This window comes from Peromyscus eremicus, chromosome 20 (genome assembly GCF_949786415.1).
Source record: "Peromyscus eremicus chromosome 20, PerEre_H2_v1, whole genome shotgun sequence".
NCBI lineage: Eukaryota > Metazoa > Chordata > Mammalia > Rodentia > Cricetidae > Peromyscus > Peromyscus eremicus.
This window is the reverse complement of record NC_081436.1, coordinates 19,831,912-19,853,921: the sequence shown is the minus strand read 5'-3', so window position 1 is coordinate 19,853,921 and position 22,010 is coordinate 19,831,912. Positions and strand designations below refer to the sequence as shown.

The 22,010-nt window shown below is 53.5% G+C and overlaps 1 protein-coding gene and 1 pseudogene across 1 annotated transcript; one reads left to right on the top strand and one right to left on the bottom strand.

Moving 5' to 3' along the window:
* Positions 1–311: 311 nt before the first annotated feature.
* Positions 312–20,911, top strand: Bik (BCL2 interacting killer). The gene is made up of 5 exons (XM_059247448.1): positions 312–416; positions 17,093–17,264; positions 19,294–19,392; positions 19,909–20,026; positions 20,470–20,911. The coding sequence occupies exons 2-5, from the start codon at positions 17,098–17,100 to the stop codon at positions 20,560–20,562; spliced, it is 477 nt and encodes a 158-aa protein (XP_059103431.1). The 5' UTR covers positions 312–416; positions 17,093–17,097; the 3' UTR covers positions 20,563–20,911.
* LOC131896686 (ATP synthase F(0) complex subunit B1, mitochondrial-like) lies at positions 13,753–14,539 on the bottom strand (annotated as a pseudogene).
* Positions 20,912–22,010: the final 1,099 nt, after the last annotated feature.

The following is a 22,010-nucleotide window of genomic DNA, read 5'->3' as shown; positions in this document are numbered from 1 at the left end:
TCAGGATAAAAAGTACCGAGCCCTTAGGAGTACTGTGAGGACCAAGCAGGCAGCCCTTGCTAGGGTTTGGATGATACACGCAGACCTGGCCAGCGGCGATGTCTGTGGATACTCGGGCGGCGGAGCGCGCTCTCGCAGACGCACTGTCGCGGACACCGTGGCAGGCCCGCAGGCGACGGAGAGACGTCTGCAAGTTAGCGGCGCTCTTCCTGCGGTTCGGTAGCCACTTGGTGGGGCCGGGGATCCCAAGCCGGGTCGGGAGGGGAGAGGGGCGGGGCGGGCGCGGCCACCTATCAGGGCTCAGCCCGCCGCTCACATTAACCCGCCTCTGGCCAGCGCCCCCGACTCTGCCACCGCCGTCCCGACCGAGAGGTGTTCGGGCAGCTCGCCCGCCGCTACGCCAGCGCGCCCGGCAGGTAAGCGCCCGGCAGCCCCAGGCCAAACGGCTGGAAGGTTGGGGGCCGGTGTCCAAGTCCCTCGATGGTCCGGGTTCCGAAACGTCCCCTCCGTGGCTGCCACCCTAGAAGGTGCTAGCGGCGTCCGCGTGCCTCGCCGCCGCGCGTCCGTGCAATGGGGTGGGCCCCTGCGTCCCGGCCCCAGGACATGGTGAGCAAGTGCCCCTCGCTGTCGCCGCTCCCTCGGTGTCGAAACCTTACCGGGGAGGCGCGAATCGAGTCTCTGCACTGTGCGGCCGCGACCAGGGCGCGGCACTGCCAGCGTAGGGCGGCCAGGCTCAGCTCGGGCCGCAGGCGGAAGATGGCGTCGGCACCTGTCCCCGTGAGGACCCGGGAATTCGCATCTGTCCCTCCCTCGGGGATCCTGGGATTCGCACCGTCCCTCCCTGCGGCGACATGGTGGTTTACACCTGTCCCCGACAGAATCCGGGTTTCGCCCGAATCCGGGTTTCGCATCTGTCCTCGCTGGGACCTGGGGACGCACGTCTTCGAGGGGGCAGCAAAAGGGCTTTCTTAGGTGACTAGGGCAGTCCAAAGCAGGACTTCCCCGAAGCTCCTCGCCACCTGCCCAAGCCCAGGCTCAGGGGCCTGGTGGGCTGGACACCCCAGAGGCACCTGCTTTGTGCTCTTTATAATGGGGGGGGGTGTGAGGGGGTCTCAGGAAGGTCGCCCGTGCGCTTCCCTGAGTCACCAGACAGAACTAGCACTGGAGGCTCAGTGTTTGTGTCACTCTTGCTGTCCTCTCCAGCCCTGTGGTCTTGCAGATGCATGTAGCTTTGTAAGCTGCTAATTGGGGCTCTGAAGGCACTGAGCCACCCTGCAAGGTGGTGGTGTTTGTTGTTTTTGTAACACTTACTAAGCCAGCTGCAGCTTCCTAGAAGGCCAGTCTCAAAGTTCCTACTTGGGGAGGGGAGCAGTGACCCTTGCTCTAGACTGAAGAAGAATCACCTAACCTCTGAGGAGCAGGAGGTCTCATTTCAGATAGAGAAACTGAGGCTTCTTCCCCAGTGGTCACTTCTGGCTCTATAGCTTCCCATAGGCTCTGACACCATTCTGCACCTCGGTTTGTTGAGTTGGTGAAATCCATTCCCATCTAGCCTGGTGGGAAGGAACCCTACCCAAGAGGCCACTGAGCTACTCAGCCATGCTGCTGTTCCCTTGACTTCCACTCCGTGCGGACATGTTTTGGAGGAGGCCCTGGAGCAGCACTCTGTATGTTTATTGTTGCTGTTTTACAAGTATCCACTGAAGGGTCATCTGGGGCAGTTGCTGGCTTTGGATAGAGTGTCCTGCACGGGGCAGGTGTGTACTCCTGACCTCCCGTGCCTGCTCCTCCCCACAGTCTCGCTTTCCCTTAGTGCCGATTTTCTCCCCCTTTGTTCTCCAGGATTTGAGGCTTTCTTTTTTGTTTGTTTTGAGGCAGTATCTCATGTAGCCTAGGCTGGCCTTGAGCTCACTATGTAGCTGAGAATGGTCTTAAACACCTGATCCTCTTACCTTGACCTCCTGAGTCCTGGGGTTCCAGGTGTCCTCACTGTACCCAGTTTATTTGGAGCTACGGGTGGAACTCACGGCTTTGTGCACACTAGACCAGTACTACCAACTGGACCCCTTTTTTATTTCTCTAGACAGGGTTTCTTTATGTAGTCCTGGCTGTCCTGGAATTTGTTCTATAGACCAGGCTGGCTTCGAATTCACAGAGATCCACCTGCCTCTCCCTCCCCAGTGTTGAGATTAGGGGTGTGTGCCACCACTGCCTGGCCCCTAGTCGAGGCTAGCCTTCCATTTCCATCCTCCTGCCTCTGCATCCTGAGTGTTGACTCTTTGTCTGTTTTCTGTTGTCAGTAACACAATGCCTCAGATGGAGTCAGAGTTATAAAGAAGTGACGTTCTTTTGACTCACGATTGTGAGTTCCTGTGGGGTTGAGACGCCGGACACACTGGGTGACTGGCACACCTTGAGCATGTGTATGTGACACTTCCGGGTCTCCTTAGAAAGGTGCCAGTATACACTCACAACCTTGTCTCGTTTCAGTCACCTGCCAAAGGTTCCTCCTCTAAACACAGTGAGGTTGAGGTCCCCCCTCTAAATACCTCATAATGGGGATTAAATTTCAAGATGCCAAGCCTTGGGGACCCTCAGGTCACACCTAACCACAGTGCCTTCACCTTCTGAGCTTCAAGGGCACAGGGCTGACGCTGAGCTTGGCTGCTGTTTCTCCAGTTAGGTCTTAAAGGCTGTCTTTGGTTTTGCTCTTTTATATTTTGGAGACAGGGCTCCACACTTTATAGTCCAGGCTATCTTTGAACTCATGATTCTCCTGCCTCTGAGATGTGAGGGTTATGGACCTATGGCACCATGCTTATTTTTTTATTTTTCTTAACTTACGATGTGTACTTTGCCAGAGGATGCTGGCTTCGAGCCCAAGCTTGAAAATGCAGAGTGTCGTTTTCCAACTTGGTGACAAGCTCGTTTAACTAATCTTCTAAGCTCTCCCCTAGTTAGTACTTAAAATTTCCTTTTGTTTTGTTTCCAGTCCTGGGGCCAGGACCCTGGGCTTTGTGTGTTTTAAGCAACGCTCAGCCACACCCCAGCCACAGTTGATCCTTTCTAGTAGGGACATTTCTTCAATCACTGGGAGGTTTGTTGTTGTTTGTTTGCTTGCTTTTCAAGACAGGCATTCTTTGTGTAGCCCTGGCTGTCCTGGAACTTGCTTTGTAAACCAGGCTGGCCTCGAACTCAAAGAGATCTGCCTATCCCTGCCTCCTGAGTGCTGGCACTAAAGGCGTGTGCCACCACCACCTGACCACTGAGAGGTTTATAAGAGATCCTCAGAGTGATCCAGCCCAGTCCCTGGGGGTGTCTAGCTGGATCTCCACCTTTTGATGGCTTTGCTCATGGATACCGTCTCTGAGAAGTCCCCCATGTCTGTCTTTCTGTCATCGCACTACGTGGTTGCTCTGTCCTAAACCCTTGGCTGTCTCAAATGACCTCATGTAATTGTGTCCTGACTTAGGGTAGCCTGCAGGCTCTGTGAGACAAGGAGTATCAAGTGGTAGGTTCCAGGTACCTGTCCTAGCCTGGAGACTTGGAATAAGTAACACTGGATGGAGGGGTTGCCTGCCTGCTGGCCACCACTGTAAGGTGGGTAACACACAGTAATGAAATTACTGCTGAGTTCTCTGAAAGCAAAGAAACCCGAGATCGTGGACTGGAGATGTAGTTCAGTTGGTAGAGTGGCTGGATAATGCACATAGATTCCTGGGTTCAACTCCCAGCACCAAATGAACCAGGGATGACAGTGAACATCTGTAATGCTAGCATCCTGGAACTCACTCTGTAGACCAGGCTGGCCTTGAACTCACAGAGATCCACCTGCCTCTGCCTCCCGAGTGCTGGAATTAAAGGGGTGTGCCACCACCACCAGCAGCAATGCTAGCACTTGGGAAGAAACGGGAGGGGCAGAAGTTCAGGATCATTCATTCTTGGCTGCATATTGAGTTGGAGGCCAACCTGGAGTACAGGAGACAAGAAGAGAAACATGGTACAGCCAGGCATCCTGTCTTACGTTCCCTTTCCATCACCTCTCTCTTCGTGGTAGGGAGGGGGTAGTTAGAAGGACATATTGGCCCATGAGACTTCAAGCTGTCCCTGCCACAGACAGTATTTCCCCCTCTCCCTGGAAAGCATCCTGTTTTTAGTGAGTCAGTTATGTTCGCGGACAATTGATGGCTCCTGCTTCCCTGGCGGCTGACAGAGTGGATCCCACGAGAGAGTCACTGTTTTGCTGTCTGCCTAGAACAATTCAGAAACGGTTTCAAGGAAGTTCCAAACGATGCCCGGCTTTTGTTGGTAGTGGCCACCAGGAAGCCAGCCGCGGGTCCAGGCTGGACATGTGTGGCCGCCTCCTTTGTCCCGCCCTTGGTTGGCTGAAGCCGAGCCTTAGGGGAACAATGTCAGCAAATACATTCCCGGCCCAAGTTTCTTGTTAGCCTCGAGGCAGGCAGGAGAGGGGCGGGCGAGGTGGCCAGGGCACAGGGCGGCATGGAGAAGGGCAGCTGATTTACCTAGTGTCAACATTAGGTTGTGACAATACAAAACACCCTCTGGGCACTGCCAAGCAAACCTGTTTTTCTGGAGATGGGAGAAAACTTGGTGCCCAGTTACTCTGCCTGAGAGGAGCCTTACCGTGCCGGGAAGGGCAGTGAAGGAGAACCCACTGGACTATCCGGTGGAAGGCTGTGTGCTGGAGACAGTGGAAGTTAGGCTATGGAGCAAGGGTTTTTTTTTCTCCAGAAGAGGAAATATTCATGAGGAGGGGACTGGAATGGAGAAGCACCCCCATGTGGGGACCAGGACAAGGCCAGCTGTGCATTGGTGCAGCCAAAGAAGTTCTCAGGTGTGGACAAATGGTAACTAGACCCAGCTGGCAGGAGTCGGTCAGTATGGACAGGACATTCCCTCCTGTGGGCCATTAATGAGTGCATTCTCCTTCTTAAGGCACACCCCAAAGAAGCTCTCCTCCTGTCCTTAACAAGTGACCCCATGGCCCAGCATGGGTATATGTTCACTCTAGGGTCCTCCACACAGGGCATTGTCTGCCCTGTCCCCGTGTGCTGCCACATGCTGTCACGCCTTCTCTCTGGGCAGACAGACAGGTAAACATTTATTGAGGCCATAAAGGGCCAAGTGCCCAATCCAGGTCAGCTGACGCAAGGTGCTGGGACAACAGGGTGAGGAGAAGTTGAATTCTGTCCTGGAGGCGGGAGGGCTGAGGAGCAAGCAGGTCCCCTGGCCAACCTGGAGCATGGGATGCTAAAGGCTTAGTAAAAGGGTTTGGGTAAGAGTTCAACACCATCAGAAGGAAAGGGGAGGATGGAGTCCACCTCCCGGAGGAGCCCAGTACATTCTGGTGCTTTGTGCTCGGGCTTGAGCATTCCAGAACACAGAAAGAATTTAGAAGCTGAAGGAGGAGATGGTAGCTTGTCATTCTGTCTTTCTCTAATGGAGACAGAAAAGCATAGATTTCTGTCTGTTTGGTGTCTGTCCGTCCGTGTGTGTGTGTGTGTGTGTGTGTGTGTGTGTGTGTGTGTATCCAGACGCAGTCAGGAGAATTGTTACGTCATCATACTTCCCCTGCCCGTTGGAGTACTTTTTAGAATTTTTCTCTGGTGGAGCTGAGGATGGAACTCAGGGCCTTGCATGTACTGGCCAGTTGTTCTACCATGGAGTTGGGGCCCCAGACTGCAGTATTCTCAGAGAGGATTAACCAGGCAAACATACCTCGAGCCTCTCTTCTCTGATGAAGAATTCAGGGTCTAGGAAGCCTAAAGGATCTGTCCAAAGTCACACAGAGCCCAGGGGTCCAGAGGACTGTTCTTCACAAGGGAGTTTCCACCAATACATGTGCCCGGCCAGAAGGATAGAGAAGGAAACAGAACCCAGGTGGGCATTTCCTCCTATACACAGCCGAATGTCCTTATGAGTCTTCCTGCAATTCTCAGGGACAAATTAAAGATCTTAGAGCAGTTAAGTGCTGGGGTCAGGGATGATATGCAGTTCAGTGCTTTTTGTCAAACTTTAAACTTGGGGCTGAGGATATGGCTCAGTTGGTAGAGTGCTTGCCTAGCATCCATCCAGCTCTGGGGTCTTTCCCCAGTACTGAATCAAACTGGACATAATAGAGTGTGTCTGGAGTCTCAGCACTCGGGAGGCAGAGGCAGGAGGATCAGAAGTTCAAGGTCATCCTAAGTTACTTTTTTTTTTTTTTTTGGTTTTTCGAGACAGGGTTTCTCTGTGTAGCTTTGCGCCTTTCCTGGGACTCACTTGGTAGCCCAGGCTGGCCCCGAACTCACAGAGATCCACCTGGCTCTGCCTCCCGAGTGCTGGGATTAAAGGCGTGCGCCACCACCGCCCGGCCTAAGTTACTTTTGAGTTCAAGACCAGCCTTGAAACACAGGTCTGAAAAAGAAAAGTTTACATTGTCTGTATACCAGCCCATCCTACCCCCAGCAAGCTATTTTGGACATCTGCAGGTTCCTGGGAAAAAGGGGTCCTGAGTATGGCTTCCCTGCAGGGGGATTGGGGGCTGCACTGAGGTCCTTGGACTGCTCCCCATTACCTGTCAATCATGCTTTAGTCAAAGGTTTGCTTGTAGATCTCCCTTCCATGAGGTTCCATTTACAGACAATGATGAACATTTCCGTGATCTGTGAAATGTAGGCCACTCACAACCACTTGTAACTCCAGTTCCAAGGGGCCCAATGCCCTCTTCAGGCCTGCACGGGCATTGCACCCAGGAGGTGCACATACGCACACATACATGCAGTTAAAACACACAGAACAAGAAGAAATCTCACGGCATCTTTGCTCAGGGGTAGCACTGAGGTTGGTGGTGACATGCAGCGGAGACCGGGGCTGAACTTGCGGGGTTACTTCCAGACCACCACTTTCCAAGTTGTTGGACAACACCCACAGACACGAGTGTCCCTTTTCACGCCCCTTCCTTTCTCTCTCCTCCCTGTCTTCCTTCCTTTTCCACTGTTTCTCTGTCACTGCTGGGAAGTGAGCCCGGCCCAGCCCATCCTACCCCCAGCAAGCTGTTTTGGACATCTGCAGGTTCCTGGGGAAAAAGGGGTCCTGAGTATGGCTTCCCTGCAGGAGGATTGGGGGCTGCACTGAGGTCCTTGGTACAAAAGCAAAACAAAACAAAACAAAAAACCTTTAAGGCAAACATCTCTATTTCCCACCAGTTTGAGCCATTAACAAAAGTTTTCATTTCTTCTGTGAATGGGTGTTGCCAGCCACAGAGTCAGACTGCAAGATGACAGACACATCTGTGGTTAAAAAATGCCAGGCCTCTCCTATGGCTACTATGCGCCCCCCTCCTGCTATCCCTCCTCCTTTGAGAGGGAAGTTTGTGCTAGTAGGTGTATCTGTCTGTGTCCTGTGTGTGTATGTGTGTGGGCAGGTGTGTGGAGGTCAGAGGTCAGTGATGGGTGTCTTCCTCAGTCACTCCCTAGATTTTGGGGAACACAATCTCTCACTGAACCTGGAGTTCACCAGTTTGGCTAGACTGGCTGAGCAGTGAGCCCCAGCGATCCTCCTGTCTCTGTCAGGAGTCCGGCTAAGCACCGTCATACAAGGCTTTTGTACAGATGCCGAGAATTGAACTCATTGCCCAACTTGGGAAAAGTACTGAACTTATGGACAGACAGACCTAGGCTCCAATCCCTGCTCTGCCCCTGCTTTGTGACCACAGACCAGTCACCTAAACTCTCTGGACCCAACTGACACCAGTACCACCCCAGGGCTGCGAAGGAGATGAGATCACACACACACACACACACACACACACACACACACACACACACATTTACTCCAGGACTGCTGGGTGCCTCCAGGGTCACATGGCACACATACCCACAGGTCAGAATGTGTGCGTGCAACTTTGGTAGCTGTCCATTGATCCCTCCTGAGAGAAGGAACTTACCTGTTCAGAGTAGAGTATGGGGGCACTGGCCATTTGCTGGCTGTGTTTCTAGCTACCTTCTGAGTCTGCCATTCAATGGCCCAGCTTTAATGGTGGCCCTGTGTGGTGACAGGAAGTGGGCAACAGTGTGTGTGTGTGTGTGTGTGTGTGTGTGTGTGTGTGTGTGTGTGTGTGTGATCTCATCTCCTTCGCAGCCCTGGGGTGGCACTGGTGTCAGTTGGGTCCAGAGAGTTTAGGTGACTGGTCTGTGGTCACAAAGCAGGGGCAGAGTAGGGATTGGAGCCTAGGTCTGTCTGTCCATAAGTTCAGTACTTTTCCCAAGTTGGGCATGCTCCTGGCACTTTGTGACATTCCAGCTTCACGGTCCAGGGCTGGGTCAGTGCCTGGGAAGGGCAGCAAGGAGCTCTGATGGTGAAGACCAGGGATGTCCAGCTGGTCCCACCCAGCTACATCCACCCAGGTGACTTTGGGGCCCCAGACTGGTCCCATCTGCTCTTAGTTTGAACATCTGTGAGGTGGGCAGCAGGGTCCTGCCTGCTTGTGTCGGGGGCACCGGATAAGATGTAGCATGGAAGTCTCTGCCGGGGACTGAAGCCCCAATGTCTGCAGGGCCACACTGGCCAAGTCTGTCTTTACTCCTGGGAGGGAGGAGCATGCCTTGTTTCCCAGAGGAGCCTGTGGCCACAGCTGAGGGCATGGGGGGAGTCACCAAACACAGGCTGGCCCATGAAGCTCACTGCATTGTCCATCTAAGCTGTGGCATGGCATGACCAGCATTTAGATTTGCATCCCGACACGCATGGCAGCAGGTTCTTCTACCATGACTGAGTAGTAAGGTCACTGTGGGCTGCAGCCTGGGCGGGGACATAGATAGGTGTGTTCTCCTTTCACTGAAGGATTCCAGTACTCATCTGTAAAGTTGTTGGAAGAAAAACAAAAACAAACGAACAGTCTAGATGATGAAAACCAGTGCAGTTTCCCGGGGTCATGCTGGGTCTTCTGGGAATACCTGGCCTTCATTTATTCACTCAGCAAACACCTGCTCCATGTCGTGGGACACACAAACTAATAGTCCTGTTTTTCAGCTGCTCCCTCTCTACCAGGTCCATCAACATGGATTGGATCACTGGCCCCCACTACAGTATCTCCAGTCTAGAAGTGAGAAGAAACGAGGCTCAGACAGGTTTACTAATCTGCCCAAGGACACCCAGCAGCCTGTTTCCATGGTCTAAACTGCCAAGGAAACACCATTGTCTAGTACAGCTGGGTAGAAGGAAAAGGGAGGCAGAGAACGGCTGTGAACTCCTAGTGTCCGGGAATGTGATGCCTGGGCTCAGCTCTTCCTGACCCATAGGAACGGCCAGTTTCCTGAGAATGCCCAGGTGATGGGCACTGCATTCGCAAAGGTCCAGCGTCATAGCATGTCCCAGCTCAAGATTTCTGGGTGTGGTCAGGGAAGGGGCCAAGACTGGGTGGCTGACTGAAGGAAGACCCTCTAGTGCTTGTAGCATGGCGCTCGGAGTTTAGGGATCCACAGTTGTGGCTTCTGCCTGGGGGAGATCTACCAGAGACAGTGTGGCCAGGGTGGGGGCGGGGCTGGCAGGATGATTGACAGCAGGGCATTGCCACTTCAAGAACCAGGGGGCTCTACTCAGCCTCAGGGTCATATCTGTTTGCCCTCTCCATTCTGATTCTTTTTTTTTTGTTTTGTTTTGTTTTGTTTTGTTTTTTTTTTTTGTTTTTCGAGACAGGGTTTCTCTGTGTAGCTTTGCGCCTTTTCCTGGAACTCACTTGGTAGCCCAGGCTGGCCTCGAACTCACAGAGATCCGCCTGGCTCTGCCTCCCAAGTGCTGGGATTAAAGGCGTGCGCCACCACCGCCCGGCTCCATTCTGATTCTTGACCTTGGGTGGACACAGAGGCTCATGGGAAAGGCTTAGACGAGCTGATTTCTGATGGTGTCGGACGGGTTACACTGGACACAGAAGGAACTAATCCACACACAGAACTAAGCCTCGCTCACACACCCATCAAGTTCTAACAGGGTCAAGCTGTGGGACTTTTGCCTGGACAAGGAGCCCCAGCAGTGTGGCTGCATTGTCTCCACTCAACAGCAGGTAGGGAAACTGAGTCCCAAGGATGGGAAAGGTGAGCGTTGGGGTTAGGATGGAAACTTAGATAAGAATGGGGTCTGTCCCAGGCCCATCAAGATGTAAGAGCAGAGGAGTCCAAGAGGGTTTGAAGGAAGACAGACAGATGCCTGACCCTCCAGTAAAGCCTGTTCTCTGTGTCAGCAGCCATCAGGTGCTGGGGATGCTGGGAAATCAGGCTGTCAGGACAGAGGATCAAGGCGAAGGCCAGGTGTCCAGCTTCAAGGCTGAAGTTCCATCCCACTGTGGCCCCTGCCTGGGAGCAGGTTGGGAACAGGGTCTGCTCTGAGGTGGAGACAGCCCGGTGTGGAGGTGAAAGTGGAGAGGTGGAGGCTGGGTTTGGGGAGACAAGGAAGAGGAGGAGGGGACAGATGCAAATGAGGGCCGGGTCTATTTTCCCAGGGAAATGGCTTTGCATGCTGAGTCACCCCGGCCTGAGCCTGCGGGCAGCGAGGTTCTGGACACAGTTTTATAAGGACCACTCAACACACACACACACACACACACACACACACACACGCACACGCACACGCACACACACACACATTTGCACATACTGCTTCTAGTCTGTACCACTCCACAACGTCTTGGCCATAAGCAAGGTCGTGTCTCTCTTTATCTGCATCTTTAATGTGATTTATTTCTTATTTTCTTTTTAGTGTTTTGAGATGAAGCCTCAGGTAGCTCAGGATGTCTTTTAACTTGCTCTGTAGACCAGGCCGGCCTTAAACTCTTGATCTTCCTGCCTTCACCTCCTGAGTGGGGGGATTATGGCTGGTGCTGACACCCTGCTTCTCTGTGTAGGAGTTGGAGAGTTTCTGTATGAAGATTTTACAAGGATAGCTTGACCTGAAACCTTCCTTTCCTTCTTTCCTTCCTTTTTTTTCTGTTTTTGTTTTTGAGACAGGGTCTCCCTGTGTAACCCTGGCTGGCCTAGATCTCACTATACATAAACCAGGCTGGCCAGACCAAACTCACAGAGATCCTCCTGCCTCTGCCTCCCGAGTGCTGGGATTAAAAGCGAGCACCATGATCAGTGACGTCATTTTTGTCTAGTGTGTGGAGCTAGTGATTTTTGCGTATGACCCCTGTCAGTCCACTCTGACATTGCACAGGACCATGAGTGGCCTGACGTGGTATAGACACACATACCGGCTGACTTGTTGAAGGAGGTTTAGCGGGAAGGGAGGGACTCCCTAGTTGTTCATGCTGAGTATTGCCCTTGCCTCAGAGACCCGAGTGTAGGACATCTGTGGCTTCCACCTCCGCCTCCTGCCTTCTGTGTGAGCATGGTATTCTCTCTGCCTTTCAGTAAAGTGGCAGTACAGTGACATGGTCAGGGAGGTCAGGCCGCCCCTAGGAGAGGGCGACATTGCTGGCTGCTGGCCAGGAAATGGCTCCTATGAAATGCAAGTTGAGTCTGGGAAAGGGCCTGTCCTGTCATGGCCCATCGGGGCTCTGAGTGGCTTCGAGCCAAGCTAGCTAAAGACCTGCTGGTATCTCTATATTGCAAATCCTTGATCTCCCTTTTTGTTTTTTAACTGCTGCCAAGTACTCCCTGGGACAAATGTGTCAAGAGTTTTGAGGTACCTGGGTGAACACGTGGGTGACGCCAGGTGACCTTGCCTGGCTCCTTCCCCAGGTCATGGCCTGGTGTTGGTGGGGGTAGGGGCTTTCTCCCACCTTACAGTCTGCCTGCAGGTGCTCTGAGCAGGTGGGGCCCCCTCCCTCCCACTGCAGCTCACAGCTTCTACCTCCAGGCAAAGGTGTTGCCTGGCAGGTGCGGCTGCTGTGGCTGTGTTTACGCTTATCGACCTTGCAGCCGGGCTCCTGTGAGACTTGAGCTGTCGTCGGGAACAGATGTCAACCTCCCCTGTGCCTTCCTCTTAGGAGGGGAGACAGCCACCTCTTTGTTGAGACAGAAACTCTGGACGTGTATTCTTTTTCCACTTCTGGAAGGAAGAACAATGCTGTCCTTATATGGCTTCTCAAAGCCCGGAGCTCACCACACCCCCATACCTGCTGTGGTAGCTGATGATGTCACCTCGTGTGCACTCGGCTCCAGGATCACATGCATTTGGGGTGCATTGCTGACAGTCATCTGTCTCAAGTCAGCCCTGAGATACTTGGAGGGTCCCAACTTATGTTCTAGTCCCCGGAGTGCCTAGGCTTCTAGCCATCTCTTCCTTAAGCGCAGGGAGTGATCAGCGGGACGCTTCGGTGTTTAGCCTCGGGTGTCCTCAGGAGGATGGCTGTGTGCCTGCAGTCAGTCCACTTTATAGTGGACACTGGTCTGCCTTGCCTAGGGATGGGAAGTCTTGGGTCACTGTCCATTCTCAGCTCAGGCAATGAACTTTTCCAAGACCTGGTGTTCTCTTTGATGGGAAAATCACATTTAGGTTGCTGGAGATGAACCAGGGTCTTGTGAATGCCAGGCAAGTGCTCTGCCCCTCACTCGGTTGTTGGGAGGTGAAATAAGAGAATCTCCACACTCTGGACACAGCCTAGTGCAGGATAGGGAAGCAGGCTCAAGCCGCCAGCATGACCTTTGTACAGTCTCGGGATGGGCACCAGAGTGTTTTGGATTTGAGATACCATCTGCTTATATATAATGAAATACATTGAGGGCTGGGGCTCGGGAGATGGCTGTTGGTATCCTCGGCACCGACACCGAAAGCCAAGCCTGGCTGTGCAAGCCCTGCAATCCTAGTGCAGGGGTAGCAGAGAAAGGGGGATCCCTGGGGCTTGCTGTCCAGCCAGGCTAGCAGAAACGACTCCAGGTCCAAGTGAAGGACTCTGTCTCAAAAAATAAGGTGGAGGGCAGGCAATCAAGGAAGTCACCAACATTGACTTCTGGCCTTTTCATGCACACTTGTACACACACACATGCATGTACACACACACACACACACACACACACATGCATGCATGTACACACATGCATGCATACAAAAGAGCTAACTTGGGGATGAGGTCAGACTCTGCTCATGAAATTCAGGTAATTCTCCTATGCACTTTCACGTATGAGGTGAAGGTAATTTATATGGAATATTAAGTGAGTCTGTGCGTGGGATAAAGTTCCCATACTCTGAGACATCACACATGTGATGTGATATGATGTTGGGGCTCAGAGTTTTGACTTTTGGATTCTTAGTTAGGGCCGCTCATTGCTCCCGACTTCCTTTATTTTGTGGATTTTCAAGACAAGATTTCTCTGCATAGCCCTGGTTGTCCTGGAATTCATTTTGTAGATCAGGCTGGCCTCGAACTCAGAGAGATCCTCCTGCCTCAGGAGGGAAGCTGCCCCCTGGTCTGGACCGTTCCTTTCCTTTTTTTTTTTTTGCTTCTGTTTGAATTGTCACTTCATTGCAAGGTGGTATAACTACTTACAAATTCATAACTTGTTCATTTCAGTCGGGCAGCAAGTTGCTGCCAATTGCTTATGCAAGAGCAGTCACTAGGCAATTCCAGATGCAGAGCAAGGAGCAGAGAGACCTGCTGACTGGCCAGTGCGTTTAAGCCACTAAGTGAGCCTCGAGCGTGTCTTAGGAAGCGTACACTGTAATTTCAATAGATGGCATACAGAAGAGTTCGTCACGCAGACTAGTTCCCCTTTAGTTAACTCTCTCCCCCTGTCTCAGTTGAGGTAGATACGTTCACACAGCTGGCTGCCCTTGAGCCTTCTTTTCAAGCGGCTTTTAGACCCACAATGCACTGGGCAGCTGTCTCCCTTTCCTGCCATGCAGAGATGCTCTGCACCACATGCTGCACGCACATCATCTCCTGTACAGAGATATGGTAGTCCTGGCGACTCTTTACCTCCGTACACGTTCTGTGTAGCTGTTCCCGGTAGGTGACCTCCAAGGCCGTGTCAAAGAGGTAATGGTGCTTCTGAACCAGTGCCTGCTGTACCTTCTCCCTGTAAACTGGATCCAGGATTAGCTTGATGATCGACAGCTTTACTTCTAGTTCAGCAATTCTATATTCCTTAAGCTTATCAATAAGCTGGGCAGTGGTGGCACTCACCTTTAATCCCAGTACTCGGGAAGCAGAAGCAGGCAGATCCCTGAGTTTGAGGCCAGCCTGGTCTACAGAGCGAGTTCCAGGACGGCCAGGACTACACAGAGAAACAAAAACGAAAAAGTTTATCAGAATTCTCTAGTAGAGATACCATGTTTCTTCATCACATAGACTATGAACCCTACTACTGATAAGGCAGAGAAGGTCTCTGGGGGTAATCACATATCTTTCTTTGGATAGAAAATATAAGATAATCCCAGTTCCAAACACACAGGGTCCTGTTATACCAGTTTTAGGGGCAAGATGTGGCTGTCCTGTGTGAAAGACCCTTGTTGCCAGTAATACTCCTTGTCCCAGGACAGTGGCATTCTTCAGACATGGGGACGCTGTGGCGGTGGCAGAAAGTTCCACCTGGTGCAGCATGGCCTGCAAAGGTTCAGGCAGTGGTGTTTGTGTCCTGGGTCCCGGTGACACGAGCCTGACCCCTGCACCCTTTCTTCTAATCCTGTGTCCAACTTCTCTGAGACCTCACGGGCCAAACTTGGTCACATGGCCAACACTGCAAGGGATGCTGGGCAAGGGAGTGTGTAGGAGGGTCTTGATGGGCCCCATGACTGAGGGTGCAGAAGAGTTGTCTGGGCAAAAGTTGAGGGATGAAGCTGGGCGGTGGTGGCGTGCGCCTTTAATTCCAGCACTCGGGAGGCAGAGGCAGGCGGATCTCTGTGAGTTCGAGGCCATCCTGGTCTACAGAGTGAGTTCCAGGATAGCCAGGGCTACACAGAGAAACTCTGTCTTGAAAAAAAAAAGTTGAGGGGTAGTGAGGGAGTAAAGTGAAGCCTCTGTCAGGAGCCACCTGAGTCTTGAAGATGCATATATGGCTACAGATGTGTTTAGAGGAAAGACTAGCCAGCAAGGGATTGTGGGATCATGGAGAATTCTCGTCTTATTTTGCCCATTTGCCTTTATTAGTCGAGAGTAATAGTAGACATGAAAGGGGGGGCATAGTGGCACACCCCTTTAAGCCTCGAATTCAGGAGGCAAAAGCAGGCAGATCTCTGAGTTCAAGGCCAGCCTGGTCTACAGAGCAAGTTCCAGGACAGCCAGGGCTATGCAGAGAAGCCTTATCTCAAGAAAAGTGGGGTGGGGGGTGTTGAAGGCTCGAGAGAGACGGCCCAGAGGGTAAGATGCTTGCTCTGCAGACCTGGAGACCCGAGTTTGATTTCTAGAAGCTGTGTGAGGATGGAAGGAGAGAACTCACTCCATGGAGCTGTCTTCTGCCCTCTATGTGTGCCCCCTTCTACCATCCACACACACTGAAACAAACAAAAATGACACAAAACAAGTGAAGAGTGTGAGGCTGGAGCTGCAGTCCAGGGGCAGCACACTGTCTAGTCTACCTTTTGTTGTTGTTTCTCAAGACAGGGTTTCTCTGTGGAGCCCTGGCTGTCCTGGAACTCGCTCTGTAGACCAGGCTGGCCTCAACTCACAGAGATCCGCCTGCCTCTGCCTCCCAGTGCTGGGATCAAAGGCGTGCGCCACCACCGCCCCACTGTCTACCCGATCTGATCTTGCACAAGGTTCAAGTTCTGTCCCCAGGACAAAAGCAACAGAACCGGCTAGGTGTGCTCTTCGCGTGGCTGAGGAGTCGCTCACCCCGGGAACTCGCTTCAGTCCCTTCGTGGGCAGGGTGCCTGACTTTCCTCTGTCCCGAGGAACAGAGCTGGGCGCCCTCATACTTACAGTAGGGAACAGCCAGAGCCCCAGGTCTTGGTGATGTGCTAAGACACACAGTCTGTGTAGAGCAGGACTCAGAAGCTGCTGAGGCTGCAGAACTGGAGGATGGTTTGAACAGCTCAGAAGGAACGGCCACTGAGGCAAGAAGGTTCTTCTTAGGTGTAGGGCAGCAAAGTCAGACATCTTCCCCCATTACAGGGGTCATGGCCCATGTCCCTATCACAGACAGAGAAAGGAAAGTGACTTCACTTTTTCCATCTCAGGGGAGCCTTTACACATGAAGACCTGGAGACGTGGGGGAAATTATGTGTGTATGACTGCTGTGTGGGGTTGTGCATGCACATGTGTGTGTATACATGTGCGTGCATGTATGTGGAGGCCAGAAGTCAATATTGAGTGCTGTCTGTCAGAAGCTTTCCACCTTGAGTTTTTTCCCCTAAGATTTATTTGTAATTGTGTGTGTGTTGGGGGGTGTGGGTATGTGCATGATAGATATGGGTGCCCTTAGAGGGTAAAAGGGGGCTTCTGGTCTCCTGGAACTGGGGTTATAAGTGGTTGTGAGCTGATAATGTGGATGCTGGGAATCGAACTCTGGGCCTCTGCAAGAGTAGTACACATTCTGAATGACTTGAGCCCTGCCTCCAGCCCAGAGACAGGATCTGGAACCCGGGGCTCCTTGATGAAGCGGAGATGGCTGGTCAGCAAGTCCCAGGGAGCCCTCCCGTTTCCAGCTCCCCAGCACTGGGGTTCTAGGCATGCGGCACTGAGCCCAGCCTTGGGTTCTGAGATCCTAAGTCTGGTCCTTGCGTTTGCATGGTGAAGACGAGCACTTCATGGTTCATACTTCCTCTCAGCTCTTGGAGAAACTGGGTTTGATGCTCAGGTCTGGTGACTGGGCAGTGTGTGCAGAGCTGGACAAAGAGTACTGCACACTCTTGTGACAGACTGGGGTGGGAGCAGTGAGGAGTCTGTTCGGATTCTTGGGGCTTCCTGGTCTTCAAGGGACAGGGACAGAGGGACTAGAGGCTTTATGGCTTGCCTTGGGAGAGGTAGTCCGGCTTGTGTGAATGACCTTGGTGATGGCAGCTCTGGTTTCTGGGACTCATTCCAGGGGCAGAGGAGGGTCAGGAACATTCAGATTTCAAGGCCGTGCAGTCCCCCCAAGTGCGTACTTTGGTCTGGTGTTGCCCCCAGCGCACAGTTCGAGGAATCTAGTCACACTCGGTCTATTTTATCCCACAGAAGACATGTCGGAGGCAAGACTCATGGCCAGAGACCTCATCAAGACTGTCTTGCATGACCAGGTCCCCCGACCTCCAGTGGCTCCTGGGGCTCCCAGCATGAAGGAGCCTGTGGAGGAAGAAAACATTAGTCCTGTGAGAGACTTGGACCTCGTGGAGTGCCTGGAGGACAGGTGGGGCCCGCTGACCAGCGCCCTCCTCTGGACATGGGTTGAAACAGCACCTTCTGTATAGAGCAGGAGTGGGGGGGTGGGTGTTGAGGAGGCAGGGTGGGAGAGAACAGGGCTCCCTCAGGACCAGCACACTGCAACCTGGGCCAGCTGGCTTCACTAGGAGGGGGCATGTCTGTTGGTGGGTTATATCCAGATAGGGAAGGCAAGGTCCCTCCCTGCTCAGGCTGTGAGACCCACCACTCGTTTCGCAGCAGAGAGCAGCCATACTGATCAGGCCACGTTCTTCTGCACACAGGCAGGTCAGCACAGCCTCTGCATGTGTACCCTCAGCTTCTGGGTTCTGTTACTCTGGCTGTGGAACTAAGATGGGGCTATTTGGATGCCTGTCTTCTCACTTCCTGCTCCATTCCCGAGTGAGTGTTTTCCTGGGGTCTCCCAGGGTATAAGTGGAACCCAAACATCCCAACTTGGTTGCTGGACCACCTTCCAGGCTCTTCACACTCTTCTTACCATCAGAATCAGGAGTAGACCCGGGACACTGGGTCAGTGGTGCAGATAGCCAGGGCTGTGCTGGGTGGGGCAGATGGCCCCTAAGATCCCCTCTGCAGGGACTTTCCAGTGAGCTGCTGAGTCACTGGGGTGGAATGTTTGGGCAAACCCCAGAAAGGGCTTAATCAGGCCGGTTTCGGTGTGTATATGTCTTAGTTAGGGTTTCTATTAATGCAGTGGAACACCATGACCTTGGGGAGGAAAGAGTTTATAAGGCTTACACTTTAGCATTGCTCTTCATCACTGAAGGAAGTCAGGACAGGAACTCAAACAGGGCAGGATCCTGGAGGCAGGAGCTGATGCAGAGGCCGTGGAGGGGTGCTGCTTACTGGCTTGCTTCATATGGCTTGCTCAAGCTGCTTTCTTATAGAACCCAGGATCAGTAGCCCAGGGATGGCAGTGCCCACCATGGCCTGGGCCCTTCCCCACTGATCACTAATTGAGAAAATGCCTTATAGCTGGATCTTATAGAGGCATTTCCTCAACTGAGGCTCCTTCCTCTCTGATGACTCTAGCTTGTGTCAAGTCGACACAAAACCAGCCAGTACAGTGTGCATGCGTTCACCATGCACACATATGTGTCTCCCATTTCGCTAGAGAATTTTCACAATTTTTAAGATTTATTTTATGTGCCCGAGTGCTCGCCTGCACGTATGTCTGTGCACTGAGTACACTCCTGGTGCCTGCAGAACTCAGAAGAGGGTGTTGGATTCCCTGGAACTAGAGTTACAGATGCTTGTAAACAACCACATGGGTGCTGGGAGTCGAACCTGGGTCTTCTGCAAGAGCAACAAGTGCTTTTGATTAACTGCTGAGCCATCTCGCCAGTTCCTGAGAGTTTCTTTAAATTGAAGGCATGCACCACCACGTCTGGCTAACTTGGGAATTCGGTTTAGCAAGTGTGGTTAGACAAGGGCCTGTTAGCCACTCTCCATCTGGAGAGGGTGCAGACACAGTATTTCAGCACTGAGAACCAGGGGCAGGTCTCGGAGCAGGAAGATAAACTGAGACCCTGAAGGGGGCTTAGAGCACCCCCCACTACTCTACCATCCACTGATACCATCAAAGCCCACCAGGGAGCCCCCCTCCCAAGATCTTCTAGGGTAAAGGTCGGGTGATGGTTTTTCTGGGGTAAGTTGTCCCTGGCTTCCAGGCAGGTTCATGAGACACTCCTAGCGTTAATGTGTGTCTGAGTTCCACAAAAGGTGGACATGGGGTACAGGCTGGAGTAGGTCCCCTCTTGGCCCCTCTGCCTGATGTCTCAGCCTGTGGCCTGTCCTGCAGGGAGGGCCACATTTGAAATGGTCTTTACTCCAAAGCGTACTCACGGATTAAAGGGACACCAAGAAGGTTTGCTGCTGGCCCCCAGTATCCCACTGCCCCTCCCCTCTCGGGGCCTTGAGTCCCACAGGAACTGGGATGGGTGGGTGGTATGGCCTCCCAGCATAACCACACCAAACTTCCCTGTGCCTTCCTGCAGAAACCAGGTGGCCCTGAGGCTGGCCTACATCGGTGATGAGATGGACCTGTGTCTGCGGAGCCCCCGTCTGGCCCAGCTGCCTGGGATTGCCATGCACAGGTAACCAGCTGCCCACGTGGGCAGGCAGAGCCAGAACCAGCCCAGGACTGGGCCCCAAGGGCACCCTGCAAACCACGGAAGAAGTGTGGGAGCTCCCAGGCAAGCCTGAAACCCTTTGCTTCCCAGCCGCCACCTGGGTCCCCCAACCTCCCCTCTGGCCCTAGCAGTTGATTAAGCATCACCCAGGGTCTTTCTGTTGCCCCTCGTCAAGCTGGACGGTCCTGAGAGGTCCCAACTCCCAGTGTGGGCCAGGCCCCAGAGGCAGCCCTTCGGTTGGTCTCCCAGGAGGACAGGTGTAGGTAGCGACTTACTCAGGGGGCCTTCAGAGTGGGGATGCTCCTTGTGGCCCGTTCTGGGCAGAGACCCAGTAGTCTGGGAAGAGACGGCTTTCTTAGTGGAGAGAGCAGGTGTCCGAGGGGCCCAGAGGCTCTGTGAGCCATGCGGTAATGGGTCACACGTGTAGACTTCCAGCGTCTGCTGCTCCAATAACCACTTTGCCCATCCCATGTCTTACAGACTCGCCGTCACCTACAGCCAGACGGGTGTCAGGGGCGTTTTCAGGAGCCTGATTCGTGGCCTCACCAACCTCAGGGAAAACATTTGGTCCTGGAGAGTCCTGACTCCTGGCACCTGGGTAAGAGTCTTGACGCCTCTAGTCCACATGTGACCCTGCCCATAGGGCAGCCAGCAGCTCCTCAGCTGTACTGTCTGGTTTACCACAGTCCCCACCCCTCTCTATAGCCTCTTTCCCACCTCTTTCAACTTCTGCCCCATCCCAGAAGCCTCAGCGTGTGCTGCAGCTGCTTGACTGGCTGGTGAACTCAGGAAGGTTCAAGTACACACTCAACAGTGCCTTCCGGTCTCTGCTGCAGGGATCCTTCCTCTGGCAGACCGGACCCTCTCTCAGCCACGGTCTCAGGGCCGCCATCCCTGCTCACCCCCACTGGCTGAATGCCCATGTTCACACCGTGTCCCAGATCCCGGACTTGTGCCTAGGTGCTTGTTCCCAGGCCCCAGGAGCTGTCTCCTCACTCCAGGTGGTCCCTGGGCCTCACTCTCCCTCTCTTGGTCCCACAGGTGTCACCTGACCAGGCCCAAGGACAGCTGTTTCCCATGGTGCTGTTGGTTCTCTTGCTGCTGGGCGAGGCCCTGCATTTGCAGCTTCAGTGAAGCCCAGCGCGGGCAGGGCCGGTCCCTGCCCCTCAACCACCCCCTAGAGGTGCCGGCACCCTAACTGTGGTGTTTTCTGACAGCCCCCCCCCCCCTTTTTTTAATATTTAACTCAGGATAGTGCTGAGATTTCATACAGGTTTTCTGAGTTTTTGTAAGGCAAATGAATTCACTCTACCTCAGGGGCATTACTGGCTACATGCCCCTGAGGCCTGGCTGGCCCCTCTCTTGACCCCTGCCTGCTTCCTCTCTGTAGGCTGGTCCTGTGGCCACCAGTGGGGGGAGTGCTGGCCACACCCCTGTTTGTGAAGCCTTGAGGCACAGAATCTACTGGACTAGATTCCTTGAGGTGGAGAGTTCAATAAAGTGTTGTTTCCAGCCGGCCTCCCCTTTGGTCCACTGGGGGGTGGTCACAACACTGGATATAGATGGTGGAGGGGGAAAGGGTGGCCTCTGTCCGTATTCCTGTGCACCCTGCCTGTACCCAATGGCCATAAGCACCACCACCACCACCACCCGCCGCAGGGTTTCTCTGCATAGCTCTGGCTGTCCTGGAACTCACTCTGTAGACCAGGCTGGCCTCAAACTCAGAGATCTGCCCGCCTCTGCCTCTGCGCCACCATGCCCAGCTCCACAGCACTGCCTTGTCCCCTTCACAGGAAGCCTGTCTACCTCCTGTGATGTTGGGGTGTGCTGCACAAGGAACACCAAGGGAGGAGGCCAGACTCCCACCTCTGGGGCTCAGTACCTCCCCCAGGCCTGGCCCATTCTCTTTCTAGACCAACCAGGGCCTCCACCTGGAACTTTGCCCATTCCCATCAGACCCCAAAACAGTGCCCTCCCTATGTAGCTACCAGTGGCTGTGACTTCAGGGGCCGGCCACTTTCTCTGCCCCCTCCCAAATGCCCTCATTATGTGTCCTTGAATTGTCCCAAATTTCCCAGTTCTGGGTGGGGTGCTTGTGCTGAGTCCCTCTGCTGTCTTGTGTCCCTGTTACCACCTTGGCCTTACCTCGCAGCCTCAGTGCCCTTCCCGGGAGGATGGGACCACCTGGCTTCCAGACCAAGGATCAGGAGACCAGCTGGTGGATCTCAGCCCAAAGGGCTGTGACCAGGGAGGCCGCCAAGCTGGCTGTTCCTGGGACAGGAGCTAACTCCAGCAGGGTTGGGGAGATGGAGGCAGCAGGAATGAGCACTGCTCTAGAGATGAAGGAAAGGGCCTTCCTGGTCTAGGCAAAGGTGGCAGATATCACTCAGCTCTGGTTCCCACCATGTTTCCCACAGACCACCATCAGCTCCGTGGGCCTCAGTGAGCCTCCTACCCATGTAGCCACAGGCTCTAGGCTCTCTCTTCAGCAAGGCAGTTATGACCCTCAAGCTGGAACCTCACTCCAGGCGGTGGGAAACTGAGGCCACACCCAGAGCACCTGCACTCCCTTCTCAGGGTGC